This window comes from Vidua chalybeata, chromosome 7 (assembly GCF_026979565.1).
Source record: "Vidua chalybeata isolate OUT-0048 chromosome 7, bVidCha1 merged haplotype, whole genome shotgun sequence".
Taxonomy (NCBI): Eukaryota; Metazoa; Chordata; class Aves; order Passeriformes; family Viduidae; genus Vidua; species Vidua chalybeata.
Genome location: NC_071536.1, coordinates 16151757 through 16177839, shown reverse-complemented (window position 1 = coordinate 16177839; position 26083 = coordinate 16151757). Strand labels below are relative to the sequence as shown.

The following is a 26083-nucleotide window of genomic DNA, read 5'->3' as shown; positions in this document are numbered from 1 at the left end:
GAAGACAGATAAGGAGATGCACAGTCACTGATGTATGTACCTTTAACTGAAGGAACTTTATATTTTCTAAGGACAGGCATGGGTTCTGGTACTTTTGGCACAGCCACAGGCTCTGGTCTCTTGGGTACAGCCACAGGTTTCTTGGGTACAACCACAGGTTTCTTGGGTACAGCCACAGGTTTCTTGGGTACAGCCACAGGTTTTTGAGGAACAACCAGTGGCACCTCCTCTTCGGCCTCTTCCTCTTCAATCACTTCAGGGACTTTAAAGATATTAGATCTGTTTACTTGACTGAGCTTAACATCATGCACACAGACGAAATGACAAAATGCTGCTGTCAGCCCTCCCACAGAGTGCAGGGGGGCAAAGAACACTGAGCACTGCAGCAATGTGCGGGGCATGGCAGGCTCTTTCAGGACACCACCCTATACCTTCAGCTGGAGAGACTTCTGGCTCTCCAGGCTCAGCAACTGCTGCCACCTCTTCTGCTGCTTCCACCTCTTCTTCCTCTTCCAGGACCTCAGCTTCAGGCACCTCAGGCACTTCAAAGATATTAGTGCATTTCATTTTACATAGTTGAGAAGACAGGGCAAGTAGGAACAACAGCCAGGGCGACACAGACACAGAACATCACAGCAGGCAGCTCAAACCCTCACACACCACGCAGCAGCACCCCTGTCCCGGCGCACACAGCCTTGACAGTCTCAGTCAGGGAACAGAGACAGGCCAGGGTAGGACAAGGCTTAGGAGAAGAAGACTCAGTATGTTCTTTGTTAAGTTATCCATGAAGACAGGTACCTCTGGGTGCTGGAAGCTCTGGTGCTTTGGCAGTGGGCACAGGCAGTTTTTCCTCACGAGCAGCCTTCCGGGGCACCTCGGGTGCTTCAAAGATATTAGTAGCAGTCAGTTTTGTACATACAACAGGAGGATGCACAGTGACATGTAGACTGGAGATGCACTCATGAACAGAACCAAAATGGTCTCACAGCATCAACCTCTCTCTCTCTCATTGGCTCACACACACAAACCCCTCCAGGGCACAGGCACAGAGTAGTGATGCCAGGTAGGTTCCGAGACAGAACTGCTTGCTATGTAGGGGCTTCACCGTGAGGTGTGAATTCGGGTACTTAGAAGCCTTTCCTCCCTTGGAGGGGAGCCTTTCATTCTCAGCCCTGCTGGGAACTGTCTTTTCTCTGGGAGCAACCTCAGCCCATGTCTTATCTGTTACCATTCCTCATTAATCTGCTGGTGCTTTACATTCAGCAAGTTGGGCACAGACAGGATGAGGATCACAGTTTTTGTCATTTTTTCCCTAATTTTGTCCTTCTGTATATCCATTCTTTGCTTATGCTTTTCTCTTTTTTTTTTTTTTGACTGATTTTCTTATCCCAAGTACCTGTCTTGCTTCAATTTTCATTTCACTGTGGCAACTTCCACAGCCAGTACAGTGCAATGGATTTTATAATGATTCTTTTTTATTATAAACCTTAAAAGTGTCAGCAATTTCTTCAACACTTTCTCTACTGTCACTTCTTATTGCACTTGAGCACTGCTGAGAAAAAGCTGGGTTTTCATTTCAAAATATTTATGACTATTACATACATTACCTGAGTCTGCCAGAAGAGTCATGAAGACTTGCCTATTTATGATAACAAATTTGGGTAGCAATATGAAAACTCATGATTAATTGCTAAAATACAAAGTCTTAATATCTACTGATTCAGAATAGGACACCCATATAATAAAAGCAAAAGATATTTTGATTTTTTTATACAAAATGCTATATTTTCAAATTCCTAAGCGATACACAGCACAGAACATGGAAAGTTCAGGAAATCACCAATGAACAGAACAACAACAGACACCAGAAATAACACATAAGACAATAAGGACAGTCTCATTTGGACTGAGGCACAAAGCCACAGGTACCTCGAACTGCTGCCGGTTCTGGCTGTTTGGGCACAGTTACAGGTGTAGGCTCTTCCAGAGCACCTTTCTTGGGCACCTTGGGAACTTCAAAGATATTAGTGTATTTTAGTTTTGTGGGCACTGCAGATGGCTATGTAACAATAAAGCAACCAGTAGATATTGCATGCAGTCTTTTTTGAGAAAGTGCTGTGGTTACATTCAGCCATCAGCTCTGCTTTGCTTCCAACCTGTGGAATGACCAGGGTGTCCGAGACATCCCACAGGAGATGGGAACTCTGTGTGTGATCTGTGTTTCTTAGTCAGGATGGAAATGTAAAAAAATATATCTGGCTTCTTAGTAACAGATGATCAGAGATTTATTTGTGGAATCCTAGTGTGTTTGTGTATCAGCCACTATAATTCATGATTACTTTGTCATTGTAACATTTTTTTTAGGAGATAGCATTTGATTTATCATCACCATATTTTTTTTCCTATCAATTATTTCCATTCTTTACACCTCCTCTTAACTTTCTATGTTCCACAGTTCCTTTCATTTTAATTCTACTGTAGAAATAGATATACTTCTTGTACTTCTCTCTTCCGTTATTGGTTCTATTAATGTCTTACCAAGATAATCACTAGATACATCTAGTCCTTTGCTAACAAAAATTCCTCATGTACATTGGTATTATCTTAAAGAGGTAGAAAACTTATTCTATTGTTGTCATCTGTTAGAAGCTACAGGGCTGCAACGTTTTGTTTTTTAAAGCTAAAGACTTATTTTCAGGCTCTTCTTCAGAAAAACATGCTATTCTGTTTAAACTAAACAGTCAGTAAATGCGAATTCTTAAACTTTACTAAAAATTCAGTAAGCTAGAGAGATCTTTTCAAGGAATTAATTCTAGTTTTTATGCCATGTTTTTGACACTCCACAATGCACTTCGTATTTCTTAGGCACCTATCTCTTGATCGCCATCAAAAAATTAGTTAAACTGAAGTCCAGAGAACATGAATTTTTTTCTAATGATGATACTAATAGTGACCGGTACCTTTGGCTGGTGGTGGTTCTGGTTGTTTGGGTACTGCAACAGGCATCTTTTCTTGTGGGACAGCTTTCTTGGGCACCTTGAGCACTTTAAAGATATTACTTCATCTTAATTTCACAGTTAAATTAGTAGGAAAAATCATAACTCAGTCAAAGAGTTTAGATATTTCTAAGCACTGTAAAGTTCCTCTAGTGACTTGTTGGTTAGTCATGCACAAAGATTGATCCAGCAGAGGTTAAAGGTCAAGGACAAACAACAAATCTTACACAAAAGAAGGGATAACAAATGAAAATATTAATCAGTACAGGACAATAAAAAGCACCTCTCTCCAGAAGATGTACCTTTAGCTTGAGGAGGTTCTGGTTTCTTTGGCACAGTAACAGGTTTCTTGGGCACAGCCACAGGCTTTGGGGGAACGACCACTGGCACCTCCTCTTCTGCCTCTTCCGGCTCAATCACCTCAGGCACTTTAAAGAAATTAGATCCGTTTACTTGACTGAGCTTAAGGTCAGTAAACAGGCAGATGGCAAAGCAGGAAAGGAGGAAAGAGAACACTTGACAGAATACCAGGGTGTCCTCTTCAGCCAATAACTCCTGGCAGATAAGCTACAAAGAGCCCAAGTATGGGCTTACTGGGAAGGGGGTTTCTGGAAAACCCCACCCTCTCTAGTGGGCAGTGGGCAGGCACACGGAGATACAAAATGACAAAATGCTGCTGTCAGCCCTCCCACAGAGTGCAGGGGGGCAAAGAACACTGAGCACTGCAGCAATGTGCAGGGCATGGGAGGCTCTTTCAGGACACCACCCTATACCTTCAGCTGGAGAGACTTCTGGCTCTCCAGGCTCAGCAACTGCTGCCACCTCTTCTGCTGCTTCCACCTCTTCTTCCTCTTCCAGGACCTCAGCTTCAGGCACCTCAGGCACTTCAAAGATATTAGTGCATTTCATTTTACATAGTTGAGAAGACAGGGCAAGTAGGAACAACAGCCAGGGCAACACAGACACAGAACATCACAGCAGGCAGCTCAAACCCTCACACACCACGCAGCAGCACCCCTGTCCCAGCGCACACAGCCTTGACAGTCTCAGTCAGGGAACAGAGACAGGCCAGGGTAGGACAAGGCTTAGGAGAAGAAGACTCAGTATGTTCTTTGTTAAGTTATCCATGAAGACAGGTACCTCTGGGTGCTGGAAGCTCTGGTGCTTTGGCAGTGGGCACAGGCAGTTTTTCCTCACGAGCAGCCTTCCGGGGCACCTCGGGTGCTTCAAAGATATTAGTAGCAGTCAGTTTTGTACATACAACAGGAGGATGCACAGTGACATGTAGACTGGAGATGCACTCATGAACAGAACCAAAGTGGTCTCACAGCATCAACCTCTCTCTCTCATTGGCTCACACACACAAGCCCCCCCCGGGGCAGATATTTCAGGAAATCACCAATGAACAGAACAACAACAGACACCAGAAATAACATCTAAGACAATAAGGACAGTCTCATTTGGACTGAGGCACAAAGCCACAGGTACCTCGAACTGCTGCCGGTTCTGGCTGTTTGGGCACAGTTACAGGTGTAGGCTCTTCCAGAGCACCTTTCTTGGGCACCTTGGGAACTTCAAAGATATTAGTGTATTTTAGTTTTGTGGGCACTGCAGATGGCTATGTAACAATAAAGCAACCAGTAGATATTGCATGCAGTCTTTTTTGAGAAAGTGCTGTGGTTACATTCAGCCATCAGCTCTGCTTTGCTTCCAACCTGTGGAATGACCAGGGTGTCCAAGACATCCCACAGGAGATGGGAACTCTGTGTGTGATCTGTGTTTCTTAGTCAGGATGGAAATGTAAAAAAATATATCTGGCTTCTTAGTAACAGATGATCAGAGATTTATTTGTGGAATCCTAGTGTGTTTGTCTACTGGCCATATTTCATAAATGACTGTGTTCTGTGCTGGTTTAGGCAGTCATTGTCATATTTTTACTTTCCACTTTACTATTACTATTTTTACCCTTCAGGCTGAGTTCTCCTTTCTTATTCTATGTGCATTTTCCCCCTCTTCTCCTATTTTCCCTCTGTCATCTCCTGGCTTTCATTCTAATCACTTGATGTTGCTTATAACTGTTTCCTCTAATATTAATTTAAATTATTTAAATAATTATATAATCACTTTGAGATAGTACTTCACTTGAGGAATGTCATTGTATTTCAGATGGAGAGAGTCTGATGGCAGAGGGAATGTTTTCTCTGGCCAGAGCTTGGGAGTTCTAAAGGAAATTAAATGATGCATCACTGCATCAATATATTGTGTCTTCGTTTTAGTGTGTCTTTAGTAATTTTTTTGTATTTCAGTTGTAAATGCCTTTTTAAAAGCTCACCGTCTTATGTGCCCACAGTAACTTTACAGCTTTTTCATGCTATTTATACAAGTAACATCTTTGCAAATCCCATCGTTGAAAATGTTAAAGTATGACCAAAATACAGACAAATTATAAATAACAGTTTAAAGAAAATATTCTGCTCTGTGATATAGATACATAGAGATACTTGTGATTATTTTGCTCTATGTACTAAAACTACTACTCTCTGCTGAAACCTTTAGTTTCTGTCTATTTTGTCTTTCCTCATAGAATCATCTAGGTTGGAAAAATATTTTAGGATCATCAAATCTAACTGTAAACATAACACTGCCTAGTTGCACCGCACTAAACCATGTATGAAGCCATCCCTGCTAATAATGTGAACAACTGTTTATGAACTCCTTCTCTTACATCTCTAAGATTTTGGCATTTTTTTGGTAGACAGGAGTTTATCATACCTGCTTGATATGGCATAAACCCAGTATAACAAAAGTTTAGATGGTTTAAGTTGAGGAAACATTTCACACCCCTGCACAACAATTCATATTTGGCATATCTCTCCCACATTTTTGATATCAGAGTATACAGTGAAAGATCAATTTCAACTAAGATTAATTTAAAATAACCCTAAAAAGCAAATAACACCCTTTCTTATGATGATAATAGTGGTGACATGTACCTTTAGGAAGTGAAGCTTCTGTTTTTTTAGATAGAGCAGTGGGAACTTTCTTCTCTGGAACAGTCCTCTCAGCCATCTCAGGCACTTCAAAGATATTAGTGCATTTCATTTTACAGTTACAATAAAACTCAGTATTAAACACAAAGACTGAAACACAGAGGACAACAGGCATGTTTTGAAGTAATAATTTAGCACACACTCATACTCAGTATGATTTGTTTGGCAAGCATAATTTAAAACATATCAGAAACGACAGACAGAACAAAAGAGGTTAAAATAATACTGAAAAGAAGATTCAGTGTGATTGTCTTGTATTCATGATAACAGATAGCTTTGACTGATGTAGGCTTTGTTTTTTCAGGAACAGCTAGAGAAATTTTCTAGGACAGCTTTTTGGGCATTGCATGTTCTTTGAAGATATTAGTATCTATTAGTTATGTGTATTAAGCTTTAAGATGAGCAGTGAAACAACATACTCAAGGGAAGGAAAAGAGATCTGATGCACAAGAGATACCTTTAGGCTGTGCAGCTGCTCGCTTTTTAGCAGCAACATGCTGTTCCTTTTCAGCCACCTTGGCTAGTGGTGGTTCCTCCGGTGCCAAAACGAGCTCTGGTTCTTTGGATGCCACTTCAGGCTTTGGTTTTTGAAGTGGTGTAGAAGGCTCCAGGTTTTGGGGTTCTAAAATGGCTTCTGGTTCCTCAGGCACCATGACAGGTTCTGGCACAAAAGTCTTTGATTTTCTGGACAGTTCAGTATGCATTGACTTCTGGAAATCTGTGGCAAAGTCTGTTTCTTCAGCTGCTACAAATTCTGTTTTTTGGGACCGCACAAAATGTTTTGTTTTGGGGGGTATCACAACATGCTTTGATTTTTGAGTTGATTCAACTGTCTCTGACTCCTCAGACACTACTATGAGCTCATATTCCTCAGGGGCCAAAAATGGTTCTCGTTTCTGGGATTCCAGAACCAGCTTTTGTTCTGGGGGCATCACACCATATTTTAACTTTTGGGGTGGCACATGAGGCTTGGGTTCCTCTGATACCACAACAAATTCTTGTTTCTCAAGCACTACAACCTGTGCTAGTTTTTGGGATTCCATAATGGGCTTCTGTTTTGGGGGCATCACACCATGTTTTAGTTTTTGGGATGCCAGATCAGGCTTGGGTTCCTCAGGTACCACAACAAACTCTGGTTTCTCAGGCACTTCAACACGCTTTGTTTTTTGGGATTCCACAACAGGCTTCTGTTTTGGGGGCATCACACCATGTTTTAGTTTTTGGGGTTCTACATCAGGCATGGGTTCTTCAGGTACCACAACAAACTCTTGTTTCTCAAGCACTACAACCTGTGCTAGTTTTTGGGATTCCACAATGGGCTTCTGTTTTGGGGGCATCATGCCATATTTTAGTTTTTGGGGTTCTACATCAGGCATGGGTTCCTCAGGTACCACAACAAACTCTTGTTTCTCAAGCACTACAACCTGTGCTAGTTTTTGGGATTCCATAACAGGCTTCTGTTTTGGGGGCATCACACCATGTTTTAGTTTTTGGGATGCCACATCAGGCTTGGGTTCCTCAGGTACCACAACAAACTCTGGTTTCTCAGGCACTTCAACACGCTTTGTTTTTTGGGATACTACAACAGATTCTGATTTTTGGAGTGTCAAAAGAGTCTCAGGCTGCTCAGATGTCAGAACATGCTCTAGTTTTTGAACTGCCTTTACAGCCTTCTTTTTTCGGGCCACTCCAGCCACTTCTGGTTCTTGCAGTTCCACCTCTTGAGGCTTTAGTTTTGCTTGTCCTGCAATGGACTTTGGTTCTTGAGGAACTGGAACAGGTACTTTCTTTTCTGGCAAAGTTGTCTTGGTTGCTTTATGTACATAAAAGATATTAGTTCTAAATTTAAAAGCTGCACTGACAATCATACCAAAATTAAGCCAACCATAAAACATAAAAGACAGTTGTGATGAAAATATTAAAAACATATCAGGTATCAATCATTTACGCTGGCTTTTTAAATGATGAATATAGGTCATTGTGGCTTTTCTCTCTTTTCTCTCAAGAGTACATACACACACTCCACCTCACAAAACTCATGCTCCCATACGGAGGTACACACATGTAGTAATAATATAACTTAAGATATAAGTAAAAGCCATGATAATTGTCAACAGAATGGACAGGACAAAAGATATTAATTGCACTGCAGGCAATAAGCTGAAGATTCTTTCAAGAAACAGCAGTGTTGGCATCTAGTTTTTCTTGGTGGAACTTCTGGTATTTCAAATAAATTGATAACTTCTCCTCTTAGCTACTAGAGTGTGTACTTTGTTTTCTTCTCCTATTATAACTTTTAAATTATTAGCTGTGGTGGTTTTCTTGAACCCAAGCAGGTAGAGTAGCAAGAATATGCAAAAATAGTAAGAAGACCTGAAGTAGAATAATAGTAAGAATAACATACAGGCAATTCAGACATCCAATATTTGCCACTATTTTTTTCAAAAACAACCATGTGTCTATCTCACACATATATGTATATAAATAGAACAAGCATAATTTAGAATTTCAGGAAGCAGAAGGCTTGGATAATTACAATGTTAAAGAAAAGAGGAAAAACATTACTTGTGTTATTTTATTAGTATTGAGATTTACCTTCCGTTGGTGGGAGTTCTGGTTCTTCAGGTGCAGCTTCTGGTTCTGGGACAACCACAGGTTCTGATATTTTTTGCACAGGTATTTTCTTCTCTGGAACAATTTTCTTCGGCACTTCAGGTTCTTTAAAGATATTTGTTTGTTTTAATTTCAGGAATTTGAAGAATAGGAATTAAAAAGACAGTAATAGCTCCAAAGTAAAAAAATAGCTAACAGCATCAGAAAAAAGCCCAACCTTACAAACCAGTTGGTTGTTGTTTTTTTTTTCCATATTGCTTTACACACAGTATTAGTAGCCACTGTTACTGGGAGTATTCACAAAGGAAGAAGACCACGCAGTCTGTAGCACTTATAAATATATTACATAAAGTATACAAAAAAGCTACTAACACAAATGTAAGAAAGGTAATATTTAGAGAAACAAATATTCATGTGCAGTCGTATTACTATTGAACATATACCTTTGGCTGGTGGAGGTTCTGGTTTTTTAGGAACTTCAATGTGTATTTTTTCTTCTGAAATCACTTTCTTGGGCACCTCAGGCACTTTAAAAAAAGCAATTAATTTTATTTATATATGTCTGCAGTGTTCAGACATAAAGAAAAAGTACATCTCAGGGATTTCAAAAGCACAGGTGGTTTTGGATGCGAATATCTAATTTCTCCTTTCCCTAGAGAAAACTCTCTCTGCTTCCTCACTGAGTTACAGATGCAAAAACTACAATTGAAACAACAAAATATTTTATAAGACATTAATAGCAAAAGTAAAATACCGTGATGTTAAAATGGTACCAAAGAAAATTAAGGGGTTTTCTTTCCTTGCATACAATTTTAGTCACTGGATGTTCTGGTTTCTTTGATACTTTAACTTAAACCTCTTCTGGGACCAGTTCCTTTGGTACTTCAGACACTCGAAAAATAGCAATAACTTTATACTGTCAGAATTTCATAAACACTAAAGCATAACAGCAGATCACTCTTATTTAAAACACCAACTACAAAGATCTAATTTTTTCTCTCAAAACATTTGCATCTTTTGATAACAAAAGAAAATGCTAACAGAGGTCTTGAATGCTGTCTTCTATATTGTTAAAACAAGAAAAGATTTTTTTTTTGATTCTGTACTTTTGTCATAATGTCAGGTATCTTTAGCTGGTATAACTTGTGAGGCTTTAGGCACAGCAACTTTAATTTTTTTTGCTCTACATCTACTTCTTTGGGTCCTTCAGGCCCTTTAAGAAACAGATTATTTTCAATTATGCACAGTTTTACAGTTATGTTCAAAACTTTTCAGTATAAATTGCCAATAAAACCTCTGATTTGACTTGTTTATTGTCTTAAGGTTATTTTATGTCCCTGTAAAGCCTCAGAAAACACCTCAGAGTCTTCTGGAGTTTCTTCTTCTACGTCAGATTATTTTTCCATTTTATTCAAATATCTCCCAAATCTCTATTTGACTGAGACTGACATTGTCTATTTTGTATTCCATGTATGTCACATTCTTCTATATGTCATGACTTCTTGATATAATTTTTTCTGCACACAAGTTTTCTTCTATATTAGACATCTCTATCACTCATTCTATGCTCTCTTTTGAGGCTAGTTTTTCATTGTCAGTCAGGACTATTTCACATCACAGAGGCCCTCTTTTCTCCTCTTCTTTTAAGATTTCTGCTTTTGTTCTCAAGTGTCAATCTCATTTCTGCTCAGCTACATCAATATTTCTAACACACTGGTACAGATTACAACTATGATTCAGAAGAGAAGAATTTTAAACACAGTAACATATATAGAACTATATGGGCACAGAAAGGAAAAGTAACAGGAAAACACAAACAAGCAATAAAATAACTAATCTGCACAATCAAGATAGAGGTGTTTTTCCTCTTCCAAATTTAATTTTCTGTAGTTCAACATACCTTTGGCTGGTGGTGGTTCTGGTTTTTTAGGAACAGAAGTGGGCACTTTCTCTTCTGGAATTTTCTTGGGCATCTCTGGCACTTTAAAGGAAACAGCATTCATTTTTAAAATTAAAGTATTTAAAATGCGTACATTGTAAAGAAGAAAGAGGATCACAAGAAGCATATCAGAAGGAAAGATATAAAGAGAGATGTCATGCAAAAAGTGTTGCATACTATTATATACTAGTAGGATTTTGATAAATGATTTTTATAAACTCTAATGCTCAAGAGAAAAATCTCCTCCTCTGAAAGACACTATTATTGACATACAAGCTTTAGGTAGTGTTACCCTTGTTTTTTTAGGTATAACAATATTTATTGATTTCTTAGGTACCTTGTATGCTTTAAAGATATTAGTGTAGTTTTTAGAATTACAAAAATTAAACATTCAATACAGAGACAAAAGACAAAACACATAGATATACAAGGATGTGACAAAACAAGTAGATGGATAAGGATGTTTTGACAAGAGTTACAACTTCTGAGAAGTCTTCATGGTTCTACCCCTCTGGCAAAGAATAAGTTGGAAGTGACTTTGCTTGGGATCTGTTGTCAAACAGTTTTAGATTTGCTATGCTCCCCATAAGGATGAAAACAAACTAAAGAAGTCATGGCAAAAGTTGCAATGAAATGCCTTTTGAATGTCACACACAACAGTTTTTCACAGATGCTTGGCAGTACTACGTGATAATGACTAGGGTGGGATAAGCTGTGCTGCTTGGCAGTTTTTAATGCCACTCAAACTTCTAGTTCAGACAGACTTTAAAAACATCTGAATGAATTGTAACAGCTGGGTTCTGTGCAAATTCTATTTCCATTCAAAATGAAATCAATTGACATGAGCAATGTGAAACAGAGGGATAGGATGTACTTCTTCCTAGTGTATGATCAAATTTCTGAGGCTGTACCCATAGAGTGAAAACGTTCTGTAAATCTCACTGCATATTAACATGGCTGGAGCTTTCCTTATTTCTAGTCCCTTTTACTGGCTTTTGATACAACTTCGGGGTTATTCTTGGGTGGAATAAACTAGATCAACTCAACTAATTTTTAATGCTTTGGCAGCAACAGTACAAGGGAAAAAAGAAACTTGTAGAAAAAGAATGAAAGGATATGCTGACCTATACCTTTGGCAGCTTCTGGCTTTTTTAGGCAGAGTTTTTCTTCAGGAACACTTCTTTTAGGCAATTCAAACACTTGAAAGCTATTTACTGATTTTGGTTTTATGACTTAAACACAACTTAAGAAACAGAAAATGGGACATATACAACATAAACACCACAAATCTGACATGTGGACCATGAACTATTAAATCAGAAACTATGTAAGAAATAGTAAAAAAGTGAAGATGTTTATCAGTGGAAGACCTCTGTTCTACCAGGCTCTCAAAGTACCTTTAGATGGTGGAGATTCTGGTCTTTTAGATGGAGTAGGTTCTGGTTTTTTAGGCATAGCAATAGGTACTTTTTCTTCTGGAACAGGTTTCCTAATGGCTGCAGGCACTTTAAAGATATTAGTTCAATTTAATCAGAGAAAGTCAGGAAAAATCTCAAATTTTTCATACAAGTAAGGTACTGAAAGAATGAATACAAATATTAATTATGCTGAACAAGAACTAAAACACAAACATGAATAATTTAATTTTCCTGGAGTTCAAGACTTAGAAAATTGTAGGAAGAGGTGATGAAGAAGTCATATACCTCTAGATGGTGGAGCCGCCTCTTTCCTATGAACAGTAGAAATTTCTTCTTCTACGTGAATCTCCTCATAAACTTCATGTACTTGAAAGATATTAGTTTAAACATTTAAATTAACTTAGAAAATCTTCAGAAAACCAGACAACGTGTATAATCAAATATTCAAGCTCCTCTGAAGACATACAGGTCTATTTTATATCCATGTGCAAAATTAGGATGCTTTCAAACAAGGGATGAAAAACCCCTCACATCCTGCCCTGCCCTGACCTCTGCAGTTTGTCAGAAGAAAGATGTGTGATGTGTCCTAAATTGAGCTACTACCTTGAGTGCAGAGATAGGCTTTGTCTATCTAGGTTCTGTCACTTTTTCTTTATTTTTTCCCCTTTGGACTGATATCAAGTGGCACTTTATTTTAAGAACAACTACAGGTGATAATTTTTTAATTACTTTTTACTGTTGCAAGTAACCAAAGCTGTCAACTAAACTCTAGTTCATGATAAACAGAATACTCTCAAAATAATTTATATACGAAAACATTTTTTATCCTTCAAATAATACTTAAAATTTCTTATACCTGTAAAGTGTGAAGGTTCTTCTTTAGGTACAGCAGGAGGTATTTTTTCTTTGTGGACAGCTTTCTTTCGTACTTCAGGAACTTAAAAATATTGGTTTATTTTAGAAATTTGCATTATGAAATAAGTATTACAGTTTTGTAAAAAAAAATTAAATCTACTAGAACAATAGAAAAAATACATGGTATTGAGGTGTGAATAAAATTTACCAACTTCACCTTCTGGAGTCTGTTACTTTTCTAACTCCTAGTATTTATGGTTCTGAATATGCTCTTCTCTGAAAAGGTAGTAGGGGTTTTTTTTATGTTTGGGTTTTTGTTTGGTTTTCCTGGTTTTGTTTGTTTGTTGGTGGGATGTTTTTGTGTGCATGTGTATGTGTGTGTTTAAGGACTTTTGGCACTAAAAAGGGGTTTTTTTTTTTGAAATTCAAAAATTACCCATAAAAGCAAGGCAAAAATCCAGTTCAATTAACTAATTTTTAGGCTTCCATCATGTATAGAGCTCTTCAATTCTAGAATCATGTAACAAAATTATGTTTCTATTAAAAATTTTGTGGCTTTCTATTTTGTCCTGATTTAAAGTTGTACCTTAATCTTGACTTTCTTTAAGCCCTTGATATGACTACAAAGAGTTCTTTTGCAAATAAGCTTCTCTCACAACCTTTTAGATTTTTTCCAATATATTGTCAGAGAAAGTATTTTGAGAAATAGAACATGAGACATGAAGTAAAAAAAATCTAAGACTAATCCCTGAATCTCCTGCCTACTAAATTTCTGTGTCTAATCTAGTCTTCCTAAATTTTAAATTCTTGAAGAAGAATGTATCAATCTGTTTAAGCAACTGCTTATAGAAAACAAATTAAAAAAAAAACAACCCAACTGTAAAGTGTCTCTAGCATCTGGTTGTGTTGTTTAATGAAAACAAGGAAGCTGGGTTTCTCACTTGGTATGTCACTTTCATAAGAGGTTAGAGAGGGTTAATTTGGAAGTAATGTACCTTTAGCTGGAGGAGCTTCTTCTGTAGGTACAGCAACAGGTATTTTCTTAAGTGGGACAGTTTTCTTTGTCACTGCAGATATTTCAAAGATATTACATTTCTTAAAGAACATTATAATACACAAAGTGTAAGTAGCAAAGAAGCAATGACAGACACATAGCATCTAAGGAAACGTTAGAATGAAAACATTAAATAACAGATTAGCACAGAGATGGACTGATGAAGATGAATAATTTGTAGGAATGTGTTTCTTTACAGATTACTTGAAGAGTTGGTTTACCTTTAGCTGCTGGAGCTTCTGGTTCACTAGGAGTAATAAAAGGTATCTTTTCTTCTGTTCGAACTTCTCCATAACCTTCAGGTTCTTTAAAGATATTAGTTTATTTTGCATATTTTAATATTAGTTACAAGACAGGAGTAGAAAGACAAAATAAAAGCATACAGAAATGCATATGGACAAAGAGCTGTTTGAACATAAGTTATTTAAATATTATTCATCCCGATCATTGACTTACTACTGCTAGAAGTTACCATTCCCAATTAATTAAATATTACAGAAGTATTTAATTTTATTTTCTAGTATCTTAGTTCTGTGTATTAGATAGAATTTGTAACTGAATTTTGTATGTCTTCATTTGGAGTTGACTATCTCCTTTGCATTTCAAAAATTAAGTGTTGCTCAGGATGGCTCTTAAACCACTGTCTACTTAAGTTCATTTCTTTGCTTCAGTGTGACTCAAGTGCTTCCTGAATCAGAAATTTAGTTCTTCTCTTATTTATGTATCTTTTTTCACATTATTAGAGGGAAAAAATATAGCATTTTAAAAACACTAAATTCTATTTTTACATTTAGTGTAAGGTTTTAAATTTGAAGTTTTTAAAATGCTGAATTATATCTAAATTTGTGGATATAGTTGGTCTAAAAGATATGGATATAAGCTTCTTCTAAATAGTTTTAAAAATTAATTAAAAATAGCTCATATTTTACAGAATAATATAGAGCATGACTTGATATATTCTCTTCAATTTACTATTTGGTAGATGAGTCATTGATGTACCTTCATAAAAAGGAGGTTCCTCTTCTCTAGGGATAATGGTGGGTACTTTCTCTTCAAGGACAGCTCTCTTATGAAACTCAGGAACTTCAAAGACATTAGCTTTTTTTTAGTAACTTCAAAGTAATTTTCAATTTTTAATATCCCAAACAGAAATAAACCCAGAAAACTAAGTCATTTTGAGGCCGTGGAAGCTTCTCAAGAATTAAATATGGTACAGGTCTAGAACCGCCTTCCTGGAACAATGAACTATGTGAAGAAATTTATGGTTTCAGCTCTCAAAGAGAAAGCTGAAACATAATGCAAATTTGCTTTCCTTGCTGCATTGTCATGCTCTTCTTCTGGTTGGTGTAACAGCTTTAATAGCTTTAACTTACTGGCTCTTGTCCTATTACTTCTTCACCAATATCATGACCTGTGTATTGGTATCAAAACCCCAGTTTAAACTAAATTCACAACTATATTATAAACAGAAAAGCACTGAAGCTTTGCATATTGGTGTTGTAAATAGGAATACCTCCTCAGCATGTTTTCATTCATAATTTACTGTCGAGCACATATCTGAAATGTTTGCCCCAGAGTTTGAGATTTATCTCTGATATTTCCATCTCCACTTAGAGAGACTGGGTACTCTTGCAGTGGTGTAAAGACCATGACAATTTTTAATGATGTTAGCTGGGGAAAATGGCACAAATATTTCCTTTCCATAAAATCTCATATCAAAAGCTCCTTTACCTTTCGCTGGTGGAATTTCTATTTCAGGTGTATGTGTAGGTTTCTTTTCTTCAGGGACAGGTCTTTTGAAATCATCTGGCCCTTTAAGATATAATTTACTTTTATGTCTTTCAAAGCTACTTGAAAGAAGTTACAAAGAAGAAGAGCAAATCTAGCAAGTAAGATTCTTGAAACATCAAAGAATTAAATCCTTCCTGAAAGAACATTTATGTTAATTTTGAAGATTAGACAGAAGAATGTTAAAAATACATTATTGAAAGATTCCAGAAGAAATAAAGATATTATTTCTTTCTGACCTTTTTTTCATGTGCAAGTTAATGACAGGACGCACATTTTTAAAGTGACTCTAACATGTTTTCAACAAATAACTTGAAACCAACAGGCAAAAAAGACTCACTGACAAACATGAAAAGGTTCACTGACAAACATGAAGAAAAACCCACCGTGGGGACATAAAACATGCACATGTTTCTCAACAAACAATGAGGACAAAAGACTGAAATTAGAGTTCATGTTTCACAAGGACAATGAAGAGGAAGTATACCTTTAGCTGGCGGAGGCATTTCCTTCTTAGGAATAGCAGGTGGTACTTTCTCTTTTGGAACAGGTTTCTTCGGCACTGCTGGCACTTTAAAGACATTGGTAGTTGTTTTAAGAACAATTGCAGTATGAGTATTATGTAAGAATGAAGTTAAACAAAAAACAAACAATGCAAAGAGTCAGAAAACAGCAAAACACAAAAATATTTATCAAATACATAAATACATGTTATAGAAGAGGCCATCTATCTGGATTATTTTGGTTGGATTAATGAAGTTAGAGTTTCAGTATTCAGTGAAAGAAAAACACTGCTGTTGTTGGATAAATTTTGAATAGGGATAAGCCTTAACAATTAGGTTTCATGTACTATAGTTCTAATTAATGGGAGCTGGGAGTATGGTAAGGTTGCAATTTCCTATCAACTAACTCCAAGCTTTTCTGTAAAAGCAAGCAAGCAAACTGGTCCACCTTTTCCTACTGATTTCATTCTGACAATTCATATGAGGAATAACTATAAAAGCACGCAATGAATTCCTGGCAAATTGAGCGCTATGAAGAGAAAATTACAGAACTCTGAACTAGTGCAGTAACTTCTCTAGCACTCGCTGACAATTGCTATTCATGACACGCTTTATGAAACTTACGCTTTATGGTACAGAGAATACCTATTAAGTAGCACACACTCCAGCACATCACTAGGTTTTAAAAAAAGTTCTAGGTTTCTAGGATTCTGCAGGAAACTAGAGTTTTAACCATTAGCTTTAAAATATAACTTACATTGTGATGGCAAAACTTAAATTAAGGTACTAACTTCATTCCCTTTGTCTCCAGGAGGTAATTTGTTGGATTTTTGTTTTGTTAAAGAAAAATTTTTTTAGTAACCTGTCTTTAACACTACTGTGAAAGAAAGCTAAGAATTTAGCAGTCAAATCAGAATAGGTAAAGTACTGGATTTGGGGATTCGGAGATTCGTGCAGAAGGCTGTGTTTTCAAATTTATCTGATGGATGATGTACCTTTAGCTGGTGGAGCTTCTCTTTTAAGAGCAGGTACTTTTTCTTCCGGCAGAGGTCTTTTGGGCAACTCAGGCACTTTAAAAAATATTTCATTATGGATTATAAGTTATTTATGAAGAAACAGATATAAAGACAGTAAGCAGAGCAATCACTCATTTGTAGAGGAACCATCTCATAATTCATGCAGAAAAAAGGGAGCAGTCATCTCAGAATTCTTGAGTAATGAAATAAGAAATATCAGTGTACATCTATTTGGTACATTGTAGATGCACTTTCTGTTTGGTGTGAGGGATCCTATAATCATAAATTTAAATGATGGGAAAGAAGGTTCTACATGAGTCCTAATATCTTTGTAACTCAAAGGAGCTGAACTGGACAAAACAATTAAATATTAATGCATAAAAAGTAATTCAGGCTGAAGCTGAATTACATCAGAAGATTAACATTTTCTCTGCTTGTGTTATATATCTGCTAGTTCACTCTTGGACAGTCAGATCGGGAACCCTCCCATTTTACAGGGAAGGGAATTCCTTAGGAAGGACTAGGATAGAGACAAACTTTGAATGGATTTATCATTACCAGCAACATAGGACTACAAACACATAGGACTACAAACAAGGCATAATATAAGTAAACACCCATAGGAGGCTTAAGCAGCAAATGAAAACTCAACACACTGTAAGAACAAAGAAGTCATGACTTGATTTACCTATAGCTGGTTTGGTCTCATAAGCCTCCTCATATACCTCCTCATATTTCTCATAGATCTCTTCCTTCTCCTTAAACTCATACTCTTCATAGACATCTTTCTCCTCCGCCTCTGCCTCGTATTCCTGTTCCAGAATTTCCTTATATCCCTCAGGTTCTTCAGGTTCCTCATATGCTTCAATTTCTTCAGCTTCCTGAATCTTCTCAAACTCTTCAATGCTTTCATATGTCTCATACTTCTCATATTCTTCATAGGCATACTCATACTTCTCCACTACAGGTGCAGGAGCAGGGACTCTTTCTTTCTGTACAAGTTTCTTGGGTACTTCGGGCACTTTAGAAACAGTATTATTGTTACTACCTGACATTTATTTAAATTTTTTTTTTTACAGTTAAGCCAAGATAATTGACAAAGAACAGAGAATGTGCATGACAACCTCAAGCATAAGTTACACTAAATTATAAAACTATGCTTCTGAAAAAATATATCTATTATAAAAGATTTTAGAATGAGCAGCAAAAAAAATCTTTGGGAAAAATAAGAGGAAATATATCTGTACCTTTGGTTGGTGTGGGTTCTTTGGGTTTGGGCACAACAGCTTGCACTTTCTCTTCTGCCACAGCTCTTTTACGCACCTCCGTGACTTAAAAGATACAGAATTTGTTTAGAAATTTAAAAACAACAAATCACCATAGAGCAGTGTAAGTAAAAAAGCACAAGAAACAAAGATTTATGGTTCAACAACACAACATTGAAAATGAAGAGTTTTAACATAAATTCAGACAAAGATCTTGTACAACAGAGACAAAAGTTAGAAAGAAGAAAGTCAAGGGTATTCCTAGCATAAATATTAATTATAAGGAGTATATATACCTTTTGCAGCTGGAACCTCCACTTTTTCAGCAGGAGCAACCAGCACCTTCTCTTCAGGAGCAACCTTCTTAGGCATCTTGGGTACTTCAAAGATAAAACCTAACTTCAGTGTACTTTTGCACAAATTTTAAATGGACACAAAGCCAGAAGTTTATGAACAACGAAGCAGAAACATACAAACAAACAAATAGTATAGTGACAAATACAATACAGGACAGAAACACTAAAGTGTCCCTTGCTAAACTCAAATTGGATCAAGAATTTTATCAGTTAACCATAACAGCATTTACAATCTGCAGTACCTTTGGCTGATGGAGCTGGCACCTTTTTAGGAACAGGTTCTTTCACTTCAGGAATGGGTTTCTTCGGCATCTCAGGAACTTTAAAGACATTTTATTTTAAGAATGTCATCCACCAGTAGTATGAGAAAGAGAACAGAAAACATGTACAAAGAGACATAATAAGAACTGATCTGCAGAATATATTTTTAAAAGATGAAACAGAAATTTAAACAAAAGACACTTTACACCCATGGGCAGGCTTCTTGAGCAACTCAAATAGTTTCAGAGCTTGTTTTATACTAGGAATTTGACAGGCACTCTGAGATATCAATATAGAAATGCAGCAGGGACACAAAGCTAACATAAATAACAAACAAACTAAACAGAGACACAGAATGAGAATACCAACACATTGTTAACTTATGCACCTTTTGCTGGAGGAAATTCCAGTTTCTCAGGTGGAGGTACAGGTGTTTTTTCCTTTGCGACAGGTTTCTTAGGAATCTCTGGCTCTTTAAAGATATTATTTTGCAAACACATGTTAAAATTGCTTTTTAAACAGTAGAAGTGTGAACATAGAAACGAGATAAAAACATAGAACGAGACCACAAACTTCCTCAAAACATATACAAGAGTTACATAAAACTTAGAACAAGAAATAGAGATGAATTTTAATGAACACAAAAGATGTCATGAGTGACTTGCAAGAAAAGATCATGTACCTTTTTCTGGTACAATTTCCTGTGGAATAAATTCCTCTTCTTCTTCTTCAGGAACAAAAATGGGAACCTTTTCCTCGGACACAACTTTCTTTGCAACCTCAGGCACTTTGAAGATATTGTTTTAAGAACTTTACTTTCACAACATCACAAAGAAAAATCCATAACATAAAACACAAAGACACCAATTTTAAAGTGACAATAGAAATAGAAAAAAAAAATAGGGGAAACTAGTGGGTGTTTGTTACTCCCTGAAAACAGCAATGTGTAATTGGGTTACAAGGATTAAAAGAGGACTAGCACTTTTGCCTAATTTTTAATTTCACAGTGTCATTGCAAGCAGAAAATATTAGCAAGATATGCTACAAACTAGAGTTAAAGAAGATTACTAGCATTAAGGTTTTTAACATAAAAACCTTTCAGTGTCTTTTCTTTTCTTTTTTTTTTCTTTTCTTTTTTTTTTTTTTTTTTTCTAAATTACTCAGCTGCTGAGGTAGAATCTTCTTGGCATCCAACAGTGGCCTTTGCAATAGTCTACCTCCACTTCGAATTTCACATTTAGGGTATAGGATCTGGTTATTAGTATGATCAGTTGTAAATTGATGTTATTTCTGTATACGTTTAGCTAAAACCCTTGAGAATCCAGCTTATTCTCAAGATACATATAAGAGTGATCTCCCCAAATTGAAGAATTTCCAGGTAAAGGGCCATAAAATTTAATTTCAGCTATTTTGTTTAAAGAAAATTTAAATTAATTTTTAAATTATTTCTGGATGATAATATCACAAGGAATTATTTCATTCACAGTAATCACTTAAAGTGGAAAAAAGCAGATAATTCAAGGTGTGATTCTCAGCTAGCTGCAGTCAATAACAAAATAGACAAGCCCTGTCTGAGCCCTAGCACTGCTCACTGCAGGGAAGCAGCAGGGTGCTATAACCAAGGACCTGAATTCACATGAATATAAATTGAATGTTAAAATTAAGTTCCACTGAAATATGAAAATTAGAGGGAGAGGAGTTATCTGCATACATCACGATGTGATATACCTTTAGCTGGTGGAATTTTCTTTGCTTTAGGAACTGCAACAGGTACTTTTTCTTCTGGGACAGCTCTCTTGCGCACCTCTGGCACTTCAAAGATATTGTTTTGATAAGAAATTAGTAATTGCTTTTAGAGCATCAAAACTACTGAAACTACAGAACAAAGTCACAAAGATCAGAAAGAAGAAGAAAACTCCTCTCAGAAGGTTAATTGAGGTTTATACCAAGCTTAAAACAATCACTGGAGATGAAGATCTATTAATGAATTGAACAAAGCTCTCATAATCTTCAAGAATCAATGCTGTACCTCTTGCTGTCATCTCTGGAAACTTTTCCTCTTCTTCTTCAGGAACAAAAATAGGTACCTCTTCACTGGGACGTCTTGGTATTTCTGGCACTTTAAAGATAGTTTTTAATTGTAGAAAACTTAGACACAACTTACACAGAAGCTAAAGCAAGTACATTTGTCACACACTGCTACGACACTGCAGTTAAATTCTAACAACAAATGCACAAAACCAAGAACAAGCATCATCCACATGTTCAGCTATAGGAAGCGATACCTTTGGCTGGTGGAGGTTCTGGCTTTTTATGTACGGGGACAGGTACTGCCTTTTCTGGAACCTTCTTGGGCACTTCAGGCACTTTAAAGATATTTTTGTTTAGGGAATTAATTTTCAATGTAATATAAAACCTAGTAAAAAGATAACTGTATATCTGATATTAAGATAACTACACAAATAGAAAAAAATTTAGTCATGTGATGAAAGTTAGCATTGATTTATGCACAGATGTAAACTTACAAAGATACAGGGACTACAGAACTACAAACTGGTGTGGTAAGGGTAAGGGGGAAGTCTGGCTGCTTAGGTAATTTTTTTCTCTTTTGGACCATCTGTTTTTGAAGCAACAAGTCCTTTAAAAGATTTAGATATGTAAGATCCAAAAGACAGAGACAATACAAAACACAAAGACATTTTCAAAGCGAAGAGTAAGGATAGACACCATGACTGACAGACACAGACACAAGAGTGTCAAACAGCTCAGGGAGTGGTTCAAACATATTAGGCTGAAGAATGGGATTGTTACTGCCAGTAACAATCTTATAAAGATGAAGAAAAAAAAATAGAATCACACAGTAGAATCAGAAAATGCCGTACCTTTGGTTGGTGGAGGCTCTTCCACTTTTTTAGGCACTGGGACATGTACCTTCTCTTCTGGCACAAGTTTCTTTGGTACTTCAGGCACTTGAAAAAATGTTATTGCAGCTTAAGAATTTCATTTTTGCACCATAAGGTAAAGAACACTGATATGAATCAATAAAGTTGGGTGACAAAGAAGAACTGTCAAGAATAGAAAACTCTTCTCTCTACATCACGTATGAAAAAAGACTGACTTTTAAATTATTTTTTCATAAAACATTCAGTCAAGAGCTATATCAAGTCATATACCTTTGGCTGGTGGAACATCCTTCTTTTTTGGTACAGGAACAGGAACCTTCTCTTCTGGCACAGGTTTCTTTGGCACTTCTGGAACTTAGTAAGATATTATTAAATATTGAGCTTGGCATGAAAATCTAAAACGACATACATGACATACAAACCAGTTACACTAAAACAATTAAACACAAACAAAAGGAACCACAGTCCTTAAGAGTAACAATTATTTTTCTATCCTAGTTTTTAACACAAGTGACAAGATAAAGGAATGCTAGAAGATCTTTCTGATCACAGATAATGACAAGTGCATATACCTTTAGCTGGAGGAGCTTCCTTCTTCGGCACTTGGACTTTCTTTTCAGGTACAGGTTTCTTTGGCACCTCGGGCACTTCAAAAACATGATTTTGGTTAAAAAAATAAACCATAAGCTACTCAAAACAGAAATGAAACAAAAAAAGACAGGAACACAAATATTTCATATGAAGACCTCTCTCCAAAAAGAACAGAAAAAAGTAATAAGCAATTAAGGCATCTGAAAAATAATGTGAATTACATATTCAGAAGATGTCTTCTAACATAAAGAGATGATATATACCTTTTGCTGGAGCAGGTTCTTTTTTCTTCAGAATAGGTATTTTTTCCTCTGGAACAGGTTTCTTGGGAACCTCAGGCACTTGAAAGATACCATTAATGTTTTAGGTATGACATAACAACAGGAACATAAAATGCAAACAAGCATCATAAATACATACTCATGCAAACAAACATCACATACTCAAAAAAAACCAGCTACGATTTAAAAGGGTTTAGTCACTAAGAAAAAAATAAAATAACAAACACATCATATTAGCTGCTATTATGTCCATTCTCCCTGCTTAGCCATGGAGGCCATCAATAAAAATGTTTCCAATTTCAATGGCTTTTTTGAAAGATTTCCTTTTTTCAGAAGATTAAGTCAGAGATATTCAGTCACTTTTTTGAATCAGCTATTAAAAACATGTTTCCAATGCTTGTCAGGCATCTGATCATATTCTTTTATATATATTAAATATAAATTGCTGGCGGCATTTTCTTCCTGAAAAATTTCCAAGAGCTTTCTAAATGCAAAAAAAGCAAGGATATCTAGTTTATCAACAGACTTACTTCAAGCACAGAACTGTCCGTTTTAAGCACCCAGCAGTTTATACCACAATTTGTTGGGTAAATTAAATGCTTTTTAAAAAATCCCTTTACTCTTCTGAAATCAACAGACTTTTCCTTTAACTGCAGTGTGGCAAAGATTTCAGCTAAAATGTATCTAAACTTTTGTTTGTTCTCCAAACCTCAGAAATGTCCATATAAATTTTACAATGACAGGAGAATAATTCCACTGGGTCTGAGCATACTGAAGAAAGTTTGGAGCACATATGAATTAAACTTAGCTACCATGAGAGATTAAATGGAAATTTCAGCCAACACTAATCTTCTTGCTCAGGATTAACCTGGCTTTTGCAGTGTACAGCCTCATCTTTTCTCATGTTTATGACAAAATTTCTACTGCAAACAATGTTAGATAGAACTTCGACATTTATTAATTAGTCAAAAGAAATTTTGAACTTCTTTGATGGAAAAAAACACTATGGAATGATTTGGATCAGGAATGGAAATTATACTCTTAGATAATTATGTAATTTTGGAAAATCGGATATACATGATCTGTATCTTTATATTATGATGCAGAAAGGCTTTATTACCAAGATCTTGGCATGACCTTGTTCTCCTAAGTAGTGAATACTATGTTCATCCTGTACTAACAGTGTAGAAAATGTATACCATACCATAAAAATTCATCCTAAGGAAAACACCTTAGGATGTTTTATGTAAATAAGATTATTTAAATATGGGCATTTTTCTTTTTCAGAAAGTATGTTATTATTTTCAAGATGCAAATAAACATCAACCATAGGGCTTTCTAAGATTTTTGAAAAAAAAATCAGTGTGACTTGTGTTCCTAAATCACTTATTTTCAAGTACTCTAGACATTTTTTAGATAAATATATTTTTTGTCTATGATTGCAGACTTTACATAAGCATTTCTAAGCATTTCAAACACAGTCTGATAGCAAAATTGGACCCCAGATGAGGATGAAATTAAGCTTGGTTAAATTTTCATAGTGGGTTATACAGAGTTCATATGAAAGAGGAAAGAACACATATGACATGGAAAATTTGAATTTATGGAGTTAGTAGTAAAGAGTAGATATACAGCTTCACATGTTTTCTGTGCTATATAATAATCAATAAACATCTTAAAAAACACACACTGTAAAGCACACTGCAACATTTTAAAACAAAAGTTTGGTACTTTCATAGAATGAAAAGGTATTACTTTTCCTCACACAAATCCTAAAGTTCAAGTATACCTCTAGCTGGTAGGGGAGCCTTTTCTTCATACTGAGGAACCTGTGGCTCTTCCTCCTCATATTCAGCAACTTCCTCTCCATAGTAAGCAGCTTCTTCTTCATAATGGACGGCTTCTTCCTCTTCATACTGAGGAACTTCTTCCTCTTCATACTGAGGAACTTCCTCCTCATAGTGACTAACTTCTTCATAATGGCGAATTTCCTCCTTGTAACGGATTACCTCCCTCTCATATCTGGTGGTATCTTCCTCCTCGTACCTTGGAATCTCTTCTTCCTCTTCATACTGAGGAACTTCAACGTACGCTTTTTCTTTTCGGACAATGGTCTTGCGTACTTCAGGCACTTAAAAAGATACCAATTAAAAGAACCTTAAAATTTAGCACATAGATCTTACTAATAATAAGGATCACAAGGCACTGTCAACTAAGAATTAACTGAAGGAAGAACATTCCATAGAAAACAAATCAGTAGTCACTGTACATGGAACATACAAGACACAAAAAACATTTACACCATATTTGAATACTCTATCCAGTATACCTTTGGCTGGTGGTCTTGCCATTTTTTTAGGAGGATAAATTGGTACTCTTTCTTCAATGATAGCCCTCTCTGGTACATCAGGCACTTAAAAGATACAGTACAATTACATTTAAGGATTTTTATATGTAAATTGTTTAAAAGCAAAAGTATTCTTGGCAAGAAACAGAAAAAGATATCTTACAAACACACAGCTGACATGTAAAAGACAAGTGTGCTTATTGTCACTGGACATGTAGCTAGGGAAGTAATTATGCTTCTTTTCAATTAAGAAACAGCAATCTTTTCAAGATAACAATATAAGCAACTGATATGATTCCCGCTTCATTCACTGCTGCCAACAGTGAAGTTAAGTTTGCTGATGGGCAGAACTCAGAATCCAAAGCCATCCAATTACAAAATCAATACGCCTCATTGTTCTCTGTAGCATTGTCCTCTCCAGAGCAGTGACACTTTGCACTACCTGAGGAAGAGATCAAGAGTCCTCATTCACTGACAATGAAAGATTTGCGTAGGAAACTCTAGATGAAGGTGAAGGAACACATGGAGAAAAACTTTGAGAGTGACTAACAATAGATAAGGGCTCTGGTCTAATTAAAAGCAAAAGAATGACTTGCTCTGTGAGGAAGGTGTTTTTCCTCTTCTGTCAATTACTTTATGAAGTGACTTGTTTGTTCTGACATGACGAGGAGCCATTCCTTGTAAAAGCAGGAGTATCTCCAAAAGACTAAGATGTGGATATGTTCAGTTTTTAAGACTTACTCAGGAAAGAATGCTAGTTTAAGCACCATATTCTCTTTTACAGAAGTGTGTGGGTCTTGTCTTCTGAGGCATGCTGCATTATGCATGAGTTCCCTTTTCAGAAAGC

At 36.3% G+C, this 26083-nt stretch overlaps 1 protein-coding gene across 1 annotated transcript in view; it reads right to left on the bottom strand.

Annotated features, from left to right (window-relative positions):
• The window catches only part of TTN (titin), a 236396-nt gene that overhangs the window by 110281 nt on the left and 100032 nt on the right, over nt 1-26083 (bottom strand). Inside the window, exons 129-161 of the mRNA XM_053947624.1 lie at nt 25219-25302; nt 24679-25020; nt 22590-22664; nt 22288-22362; nt 21997-22083; nt 21400-21480; nt 21144-21233; nt 20843-20926; nt 19810-19901; nt 19503-19584; nt 19096-19173; nt 18794-18877; nt 18480-18563; nt 17921-18253; nt 17212-17286; nt 16201-16284; nt 15657-15737; nt 14147-14230; nt 13867-13938; nt 10560-10640; nt 9433-9502; nt 9348-9358; nt 9103-9186; nt 8642-8764; nt 6504-7859; nt 4137-4220; nt 3770-3880; nt 3299-3424; nt 2961-3044; nt 1930-2013; nt 799-882; nt 432-542; nt 41-262 (exon numbers count right to left, since the gene is read on the bottom strand). Coding sequence (XP_053803599.1) covers nt 41-262; nt 432-542; nt 799-882; nt 1930-2013; nt 2961-3044; nt 3299-3424; nt 3770-3880; nt 4137-4220; nt 6504-7859; nt 8642-8764; nt 9103-9186; nt 9348-9358; nt 9433-9502; nt 10560-10640; nt 13867-13938; nt 14147-14230; nt 15657-15737; nt 16201-16284; nt 17212-17286; nt 17921-18253; nt 18480-18563; nt 18794-18877; nt 19096-19173; nt 19503-19584; nt 19810-19901; nt 20843-20926; nt 21144-21233; nt 21400-21480; nt 21997-22083; nt 22288-22362; nt 22590-22664; nt 24679-25020; nt 25219-25302 — 4698 coding nt within the window. The remainder of the gene's footprint in view (nt 1-40; nt 263-431; nt 543-798; nt 883-1929; nt 2014-2960; nt 3045-3298; nt 3425-3769; nt 3881-4136; nt 4221-6503; nt 7860-8641; nt 8765-9102; nt 9187-9347; nt 9359-9432; nt 9503-10559; nt 10641-13866; nt 13939-14146; nt 14231-15656; nt 15738-16200; nt 16285-17211; nt 17287-17920; nt 18254-18479; nt 18564-18793; nt 18878-19095; nt 19174-19502; nt 19585-19809; nt 19902-20842; nt 20927-21143; nt 21234-21399; nt 21481-21996; nt 22084-22287; nt 22363-22589; nt 22665-24678; nt 25021-25218; nt 25303-26083) is intronic.